This window comes from Hemicordylus capensis, chromosome 4, assembly GCF_027244095.1.
Source record: "Hemicordylus capensis ecotype Gifberg chromosome 4, rHemCap1.1.pri, whole genome shotgun sequence".
Lineage (NCBI taxonomy): Eukaryota > Metazoa > Chordata > Lepidosauria > Squamata > Cordylidae > Hemicordylus > Hemicordylus capensis.
Window position 1 is genome coordinate 177,483,668 of NC_069660.1, and position 15,500 is coordinate 177,499,167.

Below are 15,500 nucleotides of genomic sequence, written 5' to 3' on the forward strand. Positions count from 1 at the left end.
GCCCGGCGGGGGGAGGGGACCCTCAAGGCAGACCAGTTCGATGTTGAACTGGCTCGAGGCCGAGGCAGTTCACAAATCCCTGCGTCACTGTACAGAACCAGCAGCAGCACAACCAGCATTACCATATTTCTTCCCATTGCCACGAATGGGGGAAATGGTGATCATGCTGATAGCACTACTGCTGGTTCTCTAGAAGCAGCACTGCTGCTTCTGGGTCTGCAGGAGCGTCTCCCTAGGCTTGCATATCATGCCGGCCAGCAAATGAATATGATGGATGGATTGCACCTAATGACCCTAATCCAACAAGAGTGTGTGTAAAGATTTCCTAGGGTTGAAGACTCTGATCCATGAGCTGCACAGACCAGTCATTGTCTTGAATAAAGCTGATCAATTATTATTATTATTATTATTATTATTACATTTATATCCCGCTCTTCCTCCAAGGAGCCCAGACTACATACTTGAGTTTCTCTTTCACAACAACCCTGTGAAGTAGGTTAGGCTTAGGCTGAGAGAGAAGTGACTGGCCCAGAGTCACCCAGCTAGTTTCATGGCTGAATAGGGATTTGAACTCAGGTCTCCCCAGTCCTAGTCCAGCACTCTAACCACTACACCATGCAAGGGGCTACCTTCTTGCTTCTGGATCAGAGTTCTCTGCTTTGAGAAATACACACACAACTATCCAATTGTAATTATGTTTAACTGTTTTGGACTGGGAAGGGATTCAAAATGGTCAAATGATTGAAGGCTACAGTCTCCAGTACTGAACAACAGTGCTTTATTAAAAGCAATTAGTATCAACACAAATCTTTTTAATACCTCAGTTCTTGACATGATAAACTTTTTCCTGTATTTATTTGGTTTTTATTTTTCTACTCCTAATCTAGTATGAGGACGCTGGTTACAAAACTAGTTATGAATAGGAAATGATTATAAAGTAAGGCTATATGATTTTTCTTGTATAGCACTAGCATATGGAAGCACTTTTTAAAAACAATTAACAGCACCAAGTCTCACTTGGGAAGACATCATACTGTCGGAACAGCAGTTTTCTGTCCAATGCTGAAGAAATATGAATTTAGTGGCAAGTTTTTTCAAGCAGGTTGATTTGGTTTAACCAAAGAACAGTGTGCACCACGAAGCGGCAAGTCTTTTCCTGCAGACAGAAAAGAGAAAAAGAAGTGCATTTGTATTCATTACACAACAGCATCTTGCTAAACTAAAATCTAGTATTAAGATTCTGCGCATCTCACTGGGTGATATTGTTGGATTGTTAATTATCTACTGTCATAATGAATATGAGCCAGTAAAAGTCAAGCATTTCTTAAATCCTTAATAGCCCTCTTCAGATATTATTTCTGCTTTTGGAGCTCATGCTTGCAGCTGCCAAAGTGGGGAGGAAGTCTCTCCCCGAGGCTGTTACATATTACCCCCTGCCAAGCACTCATGGCTGTTTGTCTGAAGAGGGAAGTGTGGCAGCTGTGATGGCCAGCGCTTCAGTGAGCTGCAACCTGGATCGCCCAAGTGTCAGCTCCGGGACAGGACTTCCTCTCCTCTCCTACGTGCACATTTTTGTAGGGCACTGTGATGTTATGTGTTTTCCCCAGTATTGTTTGTTTACAGGTGTCACATAGATGTATTGAAAATCTTAATGTTGTGGAGCTGTGTGTATGTTTTTTATAATCCAATGTAAGTATGTGCAGGAAGTAAAGATTTGTATGACCAAGAAAGGCTGCAGTAGTGAGAAGCTGGGGAAACCCTGTTTGGAATGGAAGAATTAAGAACAGTGGGGCTGAAGCTGATAGGGGAATGAGTTAGTTGTTGGTTAGGGGTTTTTTGAGAGGATAAGTTGAAGTAAATAGGACTGAATAATAAAGTAACTTCTCTAAGGAAGGGAGAAGAGCAGGTTTTATCTAGGTTGAGGAGCTTCTGTACTGTATCAGGAAAACCTATTTTCTGTTCAGGGGATCAGGAAAAGCCCTCAACTAAAACATCGACACTGTTATAAGTTAACATTTCGATACTTGAAACCATGACGCTTATAAAAACTTGTTCAACATCATCTGAGTAAACGTAAGTAAAATAAAACCTGTTATGTCAATGCTTCAAAAGGTGCTAGAACACTCTCTTTTCCATCCCATGTTCACCAGACGTTTTTCACCATGCTACAGGGTAGCTTACAGTATCAGATTGGAAGTATAATAAAGAACAAGGTCTGTCGCAAGACTGTGATATTTGTCTCAGATGTGTCAAAGAGTCCGAATGGTGGCAGCAGAGGTTACCTAACAAATGGCAACCATCATAGGGGCACCCCATGGAGGATTCCCACAGGGAGTCCACTGAGCCCGAGCCCCTTCCCATCACAGTCCCTCCTCCTGCTGGCTCTCAGGTAGGTGCATGTGGTGATGTCAGTAACACAATGCAACCAATCACAGCTCCAGGCTCCTGACATGTAGGCTATGCCCACAAGATGCACATATAAATGTGTGTTCCAAGGCTCTAGCAACCAGACAATGGATATATGGTAAAGTGTTCCTGATTAAGTCTTGACCTTGGCATTCTGTATTGCACAAGTTATTGGCTGTAAATCTAAATTAAATTGTTTCATTCTGTGATTTTTTTAATACTGTGGAAATGTTTTGTTTGTTTTTGTTTTTATGTTGTAATTTGGATTGTGTATAGCCCCTAGAATGTATATATCAGGCAGTATATAAACATGATAAATAAATATAAAATCCTCTCCCAAAACCAGTTTGTGGTTCAGCATCAACAGTACAGCTCCATTCTGAACAAGTGTGCAGCTTCACCTTGCTGTTCCAAAGGAATGAAGTTGCTCACCTCTCACTAACCCAACCACCCACCCTGCCTGAAAACCCAAAGAAAATGTGCATTGTGTGGATAAGTCTTAGAGATTCTCAAGCCAAGAATCTATGAGCTGAAATCACTATCTGGAATCATTATTTTCATGCTCCTCAATTCCTTGCAAGCCAAGAACTTAGCTGCCTGGAGTTTCCCCTCACCAGCCAAATCTCCCCTCTCAGTGCTTCAACACAAGGCAAAATTGCAAGATAGGTAGGTAAAGCCCCTTCCTAACATTGCCCACTTTAGAACAGGGATCTCTCTCTCTCTCTCTCTCTCTCTCTCTCTCTCTCTCTCTCTCTCTCTCTCTCTCTCTCTCTCTCCTTTTTCTGTTCTATCTTTTAACCAGTAAAGCACAGCCTGCAGAAGCCCCTTGGTTTGTCTGTCCCTGAGCTATACGTTGGAGGTCAGTGGCAGAGAGATCCACCCATGTTTGTCTCTCTGTCTGACAAACAGAAGCATGATAGGTTGGCTTTAAACCACTAAAAAAAACTCTGTCCAGACTCCTTCCATTGTCTGCCTTAATTATAATGAAACCAGGAGCCTAGCCCTCTCATATTCATCATCTCGCAAGGTCTAGCCTGCCACTGTGCTTTGCATACTGCATACAGTCACGACTAAGTTGATACACTTGATTGACTTGGAACACAGCTGCATTGCAGAAATGTACTTTGCCTATCCCCTCCTTTTCTAACTTGTCTTTTTTCCAGTTTGTTATGCCCCATGTCAGTTATCTCCATGCCTGTCTTAGAAACCACCCCTACATAGCGTCGCCATGTTAAGCAGCTAGTTTAACAACAAGGAAACTTGTTAGGAGTTTAGATCCTTGTGGTTGTTCCATTCATTTCAATGAGTGTAACTGAATGCACTGCTTTTCTATGCTGTTATACATGCAAGTTTTGTCTATTGAAATTCCCTACGTTAACAAATTTGGTTTGCTAGAATTACAATTAGGCACCTATTCTACTGATTCCCCAAATGAGAATGTATATTTTGACTGCCATCCAATAAATATATAACGTTTTGCATTAGAAGCTTGTTGTTTCCTCTTTGTCTCGTTCCCATGTCCATGCCCAGGTTAGCCCTTGCTGTGAAGTTCCCGCAGCTTACATATCTCTTGCCCTACATGTCATTGAAAGGCAAAGGAAATAATGTGCTTTTCCTCACCAGATTGCCCACAATGACGACAGACATTTTGCTAAGCTACAATGATTCACTGTAAACCACCCACAGACACAAGTTTTAGGCAGTATAGAAACATTTTAAATAAAATAAATAAATAAATAATGTTTAGTACTGTTAAATAATTTCCTTATTTCTGCAATATACCTGTGCCAGCTCTGGTGTTTCATGGAAGGCGCAGTTCTCAATATCAGCTGAAGACTTTGTGCACTTTGTTCGTCCAACTTTAACATCCAGAAAATACTTGATCCCGGAGACAATCTGTAAGATGCAGGAAATGGCTCTTTAGTAAAGAGAATGTTCAACAGCAGGCTTCATCCTGGACCTGAAAGGGAACCAAAACTGCAGAAGAGCAGCTGAGATTGAATAGATCTGTGAATAATGGCTGAACTTATAATGGCTGAACCCAAGGGAATGTGGGCGGCTTGAGCACCACCCACACCCCCTGCTCAAAACATCTCTGATGTGTGCACAGACAGCAGCAGTGCTCTGCAGGGAGGGTTCTGTGCTCATAGCTGCATGACATAATGCCCACGATTTCCAATGAGCATTGCACAACTGCATGCACAGAGCCCTTACCTGCCCTGTGGCGCAGCCCCACTGGAGGTGTTCACGTGTGCCTAGGGGGTGCTCAAGCTGCCCATGTCCTCTTGCACAGTATGTCAGCCAATGTCTGAGAAGCAACCACCACAAGAATGTCCCTGAATATTGCCATTCATTCCGGTGGTGGTGGTGACCCAGCAAGAGAGAGACAGGGATGGTTTGTGCTTAGCCTTCCATTAAACAGGGCTGCAGTGTTAGTCTCCCCACTCATCATCCAGCAGACAGTAATAGACGCATCCTCTCCCTCTTAAGTGGGCAATGCAGGCTGAACACACCTCCTGCAATCTTGCACTCAGGCCCATTGAAGTCAAAGGGCTATGGTTCATGCTGTTCACTGCCACAAGGTGTGATCAGAGGTGGCTTGCCCATGAAGCGAGGTGAGCACCACATAAGAAGCTGCCATATACCGAATCAGACCACTGGTCCATCTAGCTCAGTATCGTCTTCACAGACTGGCAGCGGCTTCTCCAAGGTTGCAGGCAGGAATCTCTCTCAGCCCTATCTGGGAGATGCCAGGGAGGGAACTTGGAACCTAGATGCTCTTCCCAGAGTGGCTCCATCCCCTGAAGGGAATCTCTTACAGTGCTAGTCTCCCGTGCAACCAGGGCAGACCCTGGTTGCATATTTTTAGCTAAGGGGACAAGTCATGCTTGCTACCACAAGACCAGCTCTCCTCCTCAAATGGCATCGGCACAATGGCACGGCAAATGCAGGCATCCAGCCCCAGCCCCATTGCCCAGGGATGTCGCCTTACCTGCCTGCCACTCCCCAGCTCCTGGCTGCCCCCCCCCTTCTGTCCCTCTCCAGCTCCCATCCCTACACCCATGCCAGAGTCCGGGGGCTGGGCCAGCCCTGCATCCTTCAGTGTGCCACCCTTCACCATCTCTGGCTGTCTTTGGGGCTGCTGTTAAACTGCAGATTGGCGGGGAGAAAGGAGTTCCTAGTCTTGCACTGCTGATCTGCCGTTTCGGAGAGGCTGCTTTCAAAGGGGTGATTCTCCTATATTTAGTAGGGGGAGAGCAGCTGTCCAGCCCCAGCACAGCCACCCTCCAATGGTGATGGTTGGTGTCTACTTTACATTTCTTTTTAGACTGTGAGCCCTTTTGAGACAAGAAGCCATCTTGTGTATTTATTATTTATTTGTCTATGTAAACCACATTGAGAACTTCTGTTGAAAAGCAGCATGTAAATATCTGTCGTAGGAGAACGCTAGGGCAGCAGGGAAGTGTAGCGTTAGAGTGTTGGACTAGGACAGAGGAGACCTGAGTTCAAATCCCCATTCAACCATGAAACTCACTGAGCGACTCTGGGCCAGTCAGGTATCTCTCGGACTAACCTACCTCACAGGGTTGTTGTGAGGATAAACATTATCTGGTACACTGCTTAGGGCCACTGTTGCCAGATTTGAGGGGTATACTCATGTGAAATAGGGGCCGTAACCCAGAATTTGGCTTTTTAAAAAAGGAGGAATATAAATGTAAAAAATAAAAATAAAAATAAGCGGCGAAGGGCAGCATGGGCAGGGAAGGCCCTGCTTTCCTCCTGCACACCATCTTCCTCACTCCAGGCTGCCGTAGCCTTTCAAACTGCAGGCCGGCTGCGTGGAGCTAGATCAGGGATTCTCAAACTTGGGTCCTCAGGTGTTATTGGACCTCAACTCCCATAATCCCCAACCAAAGGCCACTGAGGCTGGGGATTATGGGAGTTGAAGTCCAATAACACCTGAGGACCCAAGTTTGAGAATCCCTGGGCTAGATGCACTTTTCTTGTTGCCCCTGCTGCAGTTTAACATCCTGGCAACCAGAAGGTGGCAAAGGGCAGTGCGCCAAGGCATCTACTGTGGGCACCAGGAACTAGGCCAGCGGCATCTTGGTGTCGCCTTGGGAAGCATCTCTGCTCACGCTGGCATTGGATGTGGCAGTACCCATTCACTTAGATTGGACAAATTCATGGAGGAGGAGTTTGTAAAAGACTATTAGCCATTGGCAACATCAACAGTGACATTCACAGAAGGACACACGACCGCTAGTGGAGCCACTCACACAGTGGCGGAGGGAGGCTAGCGGTGGGCTGTGTTTGGCCACCGCCGTGGCCCCCTGCCCCCCCGCATCTGACGTCAGGTGCAAGGGCCAGCTAGCCACACCCACCCCATCTGACATCAGGTGCAGGGGCGTGGTCTCCCTCCCAAACGGGACCGCGCAGCCCCATTTGGTAGGGAGATTGGCTCCACTGCATTGGCAGCAAGGCCAGGAGCCTTTAAACAGGCAGGGAGAGTCACTCCGCGTGGCCCCATTTGGGAGTGAAATAACCTGTGTTCGACGTCAGGTGCGGTGGGTGTGTCTGGGGCTGCGAGGGGCGGTCCTGGGGGGGGGCAGCCCAGGTTCTTTGAACCTGTTCACCCAATGGTGGTTCTGCCCCTGCAGTCAAACAAGTATGTGTTGCATGTAATGTAGGAGAGCGTGGAAGAAATTGTGGAAGTTGTACGAGAAGCTCCCTGTGTGCATACACATGGGTTTAAGCAAGAAGTTGTGCAACTACTGCAACATGTGCTAGTGTAAGAACTAGTCTGGAACAGAGGTGACAGTCTTTGTGCAATGACCATGCACTACATTCTTACACTAGCAACAGCATGTGCACTTGCACAAGACTAGGCTGGTTGCTAAATGAAGAAGTTCCTTGCACAACCCTTTGCAAATACACACACACACACACGGCCCTCATTATTCGAGGGGGTTCCATTCTCATCTACAGGGATGAATACAGAAATCATGAATAACGATACCATACCCCTATGGGAATCTGAGATTTAGCCCCCTCACCACCACCAAAAAATGACCAAAACTAAAATAAAAAAAGCAAGGGAGGCAGAGTAGAAAAGCACTGCACCTTATTCTTCTTCAGGTTTCCAGCAATGCCCTCCCTGCAAACCCCAAACACAGCTGAATATTCATACATTCATTCATACACACACACACACACACACACACACACACACACACACACAAAAGCCACAAAATGGCTCTCTGCTATAAAATGGCAACTGGAAGGGACATTGGAAGTAATTTCTGGGTCATTTCCAGCCACTCAAAACCTCAGAAAGACGGATTTCACATATTTTTAAACCACAGATAAAGAAACTGGGTCTCTAAGACCCAACCACGGATATGCGAAACCACAATCTGCAAGTCCATGGATAGTGAGGGTCACCTGTGTGCATATTGGGGAATTCCTCACACAACATGCATGCAGGGTTTTCCTCTTTTGCTAGCAGTAGCGCAAATTGGCAGAGCGCAGCACCCACAAAAGATTCTTCAGCAAGTACCACTGTGGATGCTAGCCACTGTATGGTGCAGAACAATCAAGGCCGAAGAAGGCTTTAGGCTGGTTTGCAGCTTCAGAGTTAATTGGAGAGGAATTGAGGGGGGTGGATACTGAGGGAGACTGGAGGAACTGGAAGAACCAGTGCTACATTTCTAAACTGGTGGGTGCCAGCGTTCACACATGCCTAAAGTAACTTCCTCTGACCTGGAAATTCTTTTCCCTAAACTGGGAGGGGGATGCATATGCCCATTCTCTCAAACAGCAGCAGTAAAACATTTCATCTTAGTACTCCAGTAGTAAAACATTTCATTTTAGTCCGTGTGAATCCCACTCCCCCCATCCCGCCCCAAATGTGAACGATTTAATCTCCTGCTGAACTGTCAGTTCAAGCGAGGATAGGTGCAAATACACTCATAGAGCCAGGAGAACAAATTCAAAGTCTTTTGCTGCCCTCAGCAGAGATGGAGCAGCTGAGCAAAGTGGGTGTGCCCAAGGGCTCCTCATCGATTCTGCACTTGCCTATTCACAGACAGTAACTTTAGGAAAAAAGTCCACTCGTGATGTGATGCTTCTGGCAGGGCAGGCAGGCACTCAAAAGAGTGCCACTCAAAACAGCTGCCTTGCCAGATTGTCAGGTCAACCCAGTCATGGGTATAGCTATTCATCAAGTTTCAAGTTAGAGAAAGATACTTCCTTAAATTTCAGAAACTGTACTTGGTATTTCCTTCCTTAAATTTCAGAAACTTTTAGTTAAAACAAGAGAAGAAGTTGTGGGGGGAAGAGAGAAAGCCCTGAGCTAGAGAGATGACAGGCAATGAAAAGTAAGATAGGAAAAAAGGAAGAGGTCTGGTTCCATTATGTATGGATGTCTCCTGCCAATTGCCTTTATTTTGACAACAACCATTGTCACTTGTCACACCAGCAAACCAGTTGTCAGTCAAACTGCAAGAAAACTGGGAAATAAACCTCAAAGGTTTAGATCTGCTTTGCGCATTGTCCTCCCCCGCAAAAAAAATGGAGAACAAAGAGTGCTGCCAAAGATGCTGAAAGTGCCAGCTCTGGTAAAGAGAATGCTGGAAAGAAGGGAAAGGGTCAGTGTTCTGGAAGGGAGTTGGATAGACAAGATGAATGTACTACCCCCAAAGAAGATAGGGGGCACAAATCTGGTGGGATGCTCAAGCACCATTGAAGCGAATGGAAGCCATGCACCTCCAGCCCTGGGGCATAACTACTATTAGGCAAGGGGAGGCGGCTGCCTGGGGGCCCCCACGCCTCGAGGGCCCCCCCAGAGGCAAGTCACATGACTATATATTGTGACGTTTGTGTGTCTATCAGCGAGGGTCCCATTTTAAAATTTTGTCTCTGGGCCTACTCCAGCCTTGTTACGCCCCTACTCCAGCCTCAGAGGTAAGATGCCTCTGAATACCAGTTGCAGGGGAGCCACAGCAGGAGAGAAAGCATGCACATACTTCTTGCCTGTGGGCTCCCCAGAGGCATCTGGTGGGCCACTGTGGGAAACACAGTGCTGGACTAGATAGGCCTTGGGCCTGATCCAGCACGGCTGTTCTCATGCTTTTATGCACAGCAGAGTGTCCTGCTGGATTGTGCCTAAAGACTGGAAGCAGAATAGCTGAATTAATGAAAACCTGAATTAATGACTGCAGACTACTAAACTGGAAGAAAGGAACAGGAGAAGGAGCTCTTTGTCCTAATTAGGTCAAGCATGTTCAAATCAGCAATAGTAAACACCATCAGCATGGCTTGCAAATTAGGTCTCTCTCCTTCCCCCAATTCCTGGAATTATGTGTTTTGCAACAAGCAAAGCTGACTGAAACTGGTCCCCATTGAAGTGTAACACACCTTCCCTGGGGGAGGGTGGGTCTACTCATCTAGTGTTGCCAGCTTGCAGCCAGGGGCACAGCTAGGGAGGAGGGGGCCGTGTTGGCCCCTCTCCCCAGTGGCCCCTCGGAGTGAGGGAGGTAATGAAGAAAATGGGGAGGGGTGGATCTAGGGGGCCCCAGGTTCTTTGAACCCATCTGTTCAATTATAGCTGCACCCCTGCTTGTACCCCACCCCCACCTTTAACAGTAGCATGGATGTGGAACTTTAAGGGATGAAGCCTTTCCTCTCATGCACTCTAGGAAAAAGCTTCAATTGTGTTATTTCTGTATGTCAGGTTAAGGTGCAGTGAAAAGCAAGGAGCAGGGGGAAAGGAATGGCATGGTCATCCCACGAAGGCTTCTCAAGAGGGAGCTGCCATAGTTCACTGGCTGGGCTCATACTTTGAATGAAGAAGGTGCCAGGTTCAGTCTCTAGTTAAAAGACTTCAGGGCATTACTCCTCTGATCATGCCCCGCCCCCACCCGAGCACTTATATCTTGAGCCATCATGTTGCTCCTACACACTGCTTATGGCTAAAACCACAGAATGGATCTGTACCAGATGTGCATAGCAAAAACACAAATCCCTTTGCTTCGTAAAAGCAAATAAGCTTTCCTGGCCCATGTTGATAACATTCCTATAGTTATTAGAAGATATTAGAAGATTACCGCAACAACTAGTCTTAAAATACACTGATTTTGTTTTTCCTATTTAATCTTAGGAAGATTCCAGTCTAGGCCTTTCAAACTTGCTTTGAATCCTCAATACCCTCACAGCGGCCTAAGGTAAAGTGTGCCCTGTGGTTGTCTTTGGTAGAATACAAGCGGAGTTTACCATGGCCTCCTCCCACGCAGCATGAGAATAATGAGATGATGCCTTTCAGCATCTTCCTATATCGCTGCTGCCCGATATAGGTGTTTCCCACATAGTCCGGGAAACCGACCAGCGGGGATTGGAACCGGCAACCCTCGGCTTGCTAATCAAGTCATTCCCCACTGCGTATTTGGCGGCTTTCTCACAGGGGCCTATTAAACAAATCCGGGAACAGACGTTCCTGGGGCCCCTGAGTATACTGAACGCTTGCTCTTTGCTCCCCGAAGGCGGCGGCAGGAGGGGCAGGGGCCCCATGGCCATTTTTTGCCCCCGGAGTCCACTCCAACCGTATTAGGCCCCCCTGACCCTCATCCTCCGGAATGGCAGCCGGTTCCGGAGCTACGCACTCACTTGTTGACGGAAGCCGACGACTTCGGACACTCGGCTGAGATACATGTCGTTGCTGGCTTTGTTGTATTCGCTCATGGCGAACTTGAGCGCCTGCTGCGCGCCCTGATTATCTGTGGAGACTTCGGACGGGCCCCCCAGCAGCCGCATCCGTGGCCGGTCCGCAGCCAGCGCTGCACTGACCAAGGCTGCTGCGCTACAGATCAGGAGCCACCGGAACGAAGCCATCGCTGCTCTCTCGCTGGCTCTGGAAGTTCCTCCTTGGGGCTAAGCAATCTGCTGCGCCAGCTCTTCCTCGCAGCGGCTGCTTTTAGCGGTCGCGCTGCGCCTGCTGATGCTAATCCGGAACACAGCCCCGCCCTCCCGGTTGTCTGATGCTGCTTTCTAATCCCACCCGAAGAGGAGGAGGAGGAGTCCCACCTTCCCGAACGAGGGGGCGAGAACAACTCGGCGGAGCCTTCTTTTCCGCTAAGCTTTGGGCTGGGTGTTTTTTTCCAGGCACACGGAGAACACGCATCCCAGCTTAGAAAAATTGACTCAGCATCCCGCGTGCTTGGGGCCGCTCACAGACACATGCCTATTCGTCGCTGTTTACTCTTCCACTTCGATCAAAAAATCGAGACCTAGGGACTTTGGGGATGGTTGTGTTATGTGTTATGTTACTGCCGCAGCCTAACCACGGCGACCTCTCCGGGATATTAACCTATCCCATAGCCCTTTGCTAACGTTCCTCCACGAATCAGTGGTGCAGTGGTAGAAAAATGCAGTTTTACAGTATTTAGTAGTAATGTAATCGGAAGGCAGAGAGAAACCACGGTCGGTGTTCGAATTACACCCTCCCCACCTCCCAACTTTTGTGATAGCCCCCTTAAAGTCTCAGAAGGCTTGGGGGGGCATAATTCGCCCCCTCCCTCTATTCAAGAGCCCCTAAGGTTTGCGGTAGGACCCCTCTCCACTCTTTCTTTCTCCGAATATTTTCATCTCTGAGAATAACAGTCTAGTGTCTAATTCATGTTGGTTGAGACCATTTACCAGAATGAAGCTAAAACTGTTAAATTGTACAGATGTTATACTTTGGTTTCATCTTTTAAAAAAATTAAACTGCTTTAACTTTATTCTGTGAAATTCATTTATTGTTTCACAGTTGCATTTTAAATTGTGCACACTGCCTAGACATAAATAAAATAGGGTTTCACTGCTCTTATTATTCACCACTTCGGATCTTTCTGAAGGAAAGCAGAATATACGCTTTTAAAAGCAAACCCAGTAATTACAATCATGCAATGAAGCATCGGAGCATGTGAAGTGTCTTTCCCTCCCCACTGAGCTTCTGCAGCCTGCCCTCGTGGCATTAAGGAGCAGCCCTGTGTTCAGGCAAGATGGCAACAAGCAACTGGCAGAGATTAAGCATCGTCCCCACCTTGCCCAAAAACATTCCATGAATACAACCCAACTTAATTATTAAACAAACCTTAACAGCCAAGGTACCCACATGGGATATCAGAATTGGTAGTGCAGCAATACAGAATCAAAGGCTCTCAAAGTTCTGGGCATTCCTCCTAAGCAGCTTTCAGTGAGGTTGGTGAACTGTGCTGAATGTGAGCACCTCTATCCATCATTTAGAAGAAGAATCAGTCATGGCTCTAACCAAACCATGCCAGCAGATTTGGAGAACACCACAGTGGCCAACAGATTGGAAGAGGTCAGTCTACATACACATAACAAAGAAAGGAGACTTGACAGATTGCATAAACCATCGCATAATGCGGATGATCTGCAAACCCTAGTAATGAAAGTCAAGGAGCACAGTGAAATGGGACTACAACTAAGTGTAAAGAAGACTAAACTAATGACAATGGGTACAGCAACCAGCCTCAGAATTGACAATGAAGACAATGAAGTGGAGGATAGACTGTCAAAAGGATCATACACCGGAGACTAGCACTTGGAAGGGTTGTAATGAAGGCCTTGGAAAGGATATTTAGATGCCGTGACTTGTCTACATTAGGGGTGTGCACAGAACCAGCTGGCCTTGTTCGAACTGCACCCAAACTTGACTGGGCAGTTTGGTCAAGCACTCCCTAAACCCACCCTCTCCCCAGGTTCATGGGGGTTTGCGAATTGTTTTTTAAAAATTACCTGTAGCCCCTTTGGGGGGCTTCCTAAAGGCTGGGGGGGGGAGTCTGCAAAGGTTCCCCCTCCCCCCCACCGGCCTCTTAATTCACCACCGAAGCCTGTCCCAGGCTGATTTTCAGGACTGTTTGGGCCTGCAAAGATCGGCATGGCGTCCATTTTGGAGGCCGCCTTGCATGCTCAAATGGCCTCTGCGAGGCCCTAGGCCATGCCAGGCCTCGCAGAGGCCATCTGAGCATGTGTGGTGGCCATTTTGTTTTCAGCAGCCATTTCTTAAATTTTATTTTTAAAAATGGCTGCCACGCATGCTCGAATGGTCCCTGTGAGGCCCTAGACCAGGGGTGGGAAACCTTGGCCCTCCAGCTGTTTTTGGACTACAACTCCCATAATCCCCAGCCACAGAGGCCATTAGCTAGGGATTATGGGAATTGTAGGCCAACATCTGCAGGAGGACCAAGGTTCCCCACCCCTGCCCTAGACAATGCCAGGCTTTGCAGAGGCCATTTGAGCATGAGTCCAAAATGGCCACCACGCCAGGAAAACACACAGATGGATCATAGAACAAATCAATCCGGAATTTTCACTCGAGGCACAAATGACCAGACTCAAACTATCATACTTCGGACACATTATGCGAAAATCCAGCTCCCTTGAGAAGTCCATAATGCTGGGGAAAGTTGAAGGAAAGAAGATCACAACCAGCAGCAAAGTGGATGGACTAGATTACGACAGCAATGAATGCACAACAGAGACCTTAAAGGCCAAGTTGAAGACAGATCATCCTGGAGAGCATCTATCTATGTGGTCACTAAGAGTCGACACTGACTTGATGGCACTCAATCAATCAAATTCATCATTTAATCACATCCACTGTAGAGACACACTGGCTGACCAGTCACAGCCCTGGACTACTTCTTTAGAGTCAGAAAGCACAACCGGAGCAACACCATGAACCTGAGCCAATTCTCTGCTCCCCAGCTTTTAAACAAAAGTCACAATATATGATCACATATGTCCCACATCAATCTAGTTTGCCTCTCAAACAGAAATGCTGATATTTTCGTAGCTCAGCTATAGCCACTGAGAGCAGTTGTAGACTGAGGTACTGCTTTGGCACCTTAGTTCAAAGCTAAGGATAGCATTTATGAAGGTTGCCCTGTTTTGCCATTATAAGATAGCTCTCACAGAGGGAGCACAGGTTGAACTCAGGCCTCTGAGCTGCAAGTCTAAACTCTTTTCTCTACTATACCGTGTTGACTCCTTGCTACTGAAAGAAAAGACTAAATTGCCCCATGGAAACTGGGTGACACAGAGCCTTGCTATTTGCAAGAGAATAAACTAGCCTCTCATATTTCAGAAATGCTGGAGCTGGCTTCGTTTGAAATACTGTACTCCCTTGTGAGGAAATGTGTTTCTCTCCATAGTTCCTTTGCCTTGCTGGCTCATTATACTGTCACCTTGAATGTAGGCACAGCCTCGTTACCACAATGATGACAAATACCACACAGCAAGCTCAGTGCTGAAGAGTAAGCATGCTAATGTGAACCACACCTCCCCTCCCCCATGCAAAATCTGAAAGGAGGAAGAGCAACTCCTGCAAGGGCAGGAACACAAGAACAAAGACATGAGCAGATATAAGTGATGTGGTGGCAAGGGCACAGAAATGTGCTGCCTGAGGGAGGGGGAGAAATGGTGTGTAAGCTAGCCATGGGCCCGGGCGGAATACATCCTGTCCTCTGTGTGGGAAGAAGAGAGTTTAAAAGTCAGACAAAAAAACAAACAAGACTAAAGTACACTGAATAAACCTTGCCAAATTTCATAACTATTTGGCCACCCTCTAGAGCAAAATGTTTAGTGGCAGAAAGACTGGGGTTTTTGTTGTTGTTTTTTAAAGGACCACAGTAAAGTCAAGACAGGAAGCAAATTTCTAGGGTTCTGTTACGTAGGCAGAATATTTGGATTTTAGTGCCAAAAGGATCTTCCTCAAGCACCATGAGGAAGCTGGATTTATGAAAGCATTACCAAATATTTCTTCTCCACATGGCCGAGAGTCTTATTTTCATAAAATCTGGAGAGATGTTAGGTTATAAAGGCCAGATTCTAATTCATCAATAGTGTGGTTTAGACTCAGGACAGAGCGTTGAATACCCTGTCCCATACTACCCGGGACAATCTAGGGCAAATTGTTTCCTCGGCCTTAGTGTCTAGTTTGTAACACAAAGTAGCCCACTTCAAGTGGACATAAGGAGGCTGTGTCATGTACTCTGCCCACTGAAAATGAGAGTGCCTGAGTCATGGGG

At 46.8% G+C, this 15,500-nt stretch overlaps 1 protein-coding gene across 1 annotated transcript; it reads right to left on the reverse strand.

Moving 5' to 3' along the window:
* Positions 1-761: 761 nt before the first annotated feature.
* On the reverse strand, positions 762-11,448 carry LOC128325056 (cystatin-like). Its single transcript, XM_053250435.1, has 3 exons — positions 11,071-11,448; positions 4,189-4,302; positions 762-1,156 (listed from the first exon to the last, which is right to left on the reverse strand). The coding sequence occupies exons 1-3, from the start codon at positions 11,293-11,295 to the stop codon at positions 1,079-1,081; spliced, it is 417 nt and encodes a 138-aa protein (XP_053106410.1). The 5' UTR covers positions 11,296-11,448; the 3' UTR covers positions 762-1,078.
* Between the last annotated feature and the right edge of the window lie 4,052 nt (positions 11,449-15,500).

Excerpts from the sequence above, each read along its gene's own strand:
- LOC128325056 (XM_053250435.1), bottom strand. The coding sequence starts at position 11,295 with ATGGCTTCGTTCCGGTGGCTCCTGATCTGTAGCGCAGCAGCCTTGGTC. Across the intron at positions 4,303-11,070 it reads TCGTCGGCTTCCGTCAACAA|ATTGTCTCCGGGATCAAGTA; the intron begins GTGAGTGCGTAG and ends TGCATCTTACAG. Across the intron at positions 1,157-4,188 it reads AAACACCAGAGCTGGCACAG|GAAAAGACTTGCCGCTTCGT; the intron begins GTATATTGCAGA and ends TTCTGTCTGCAG.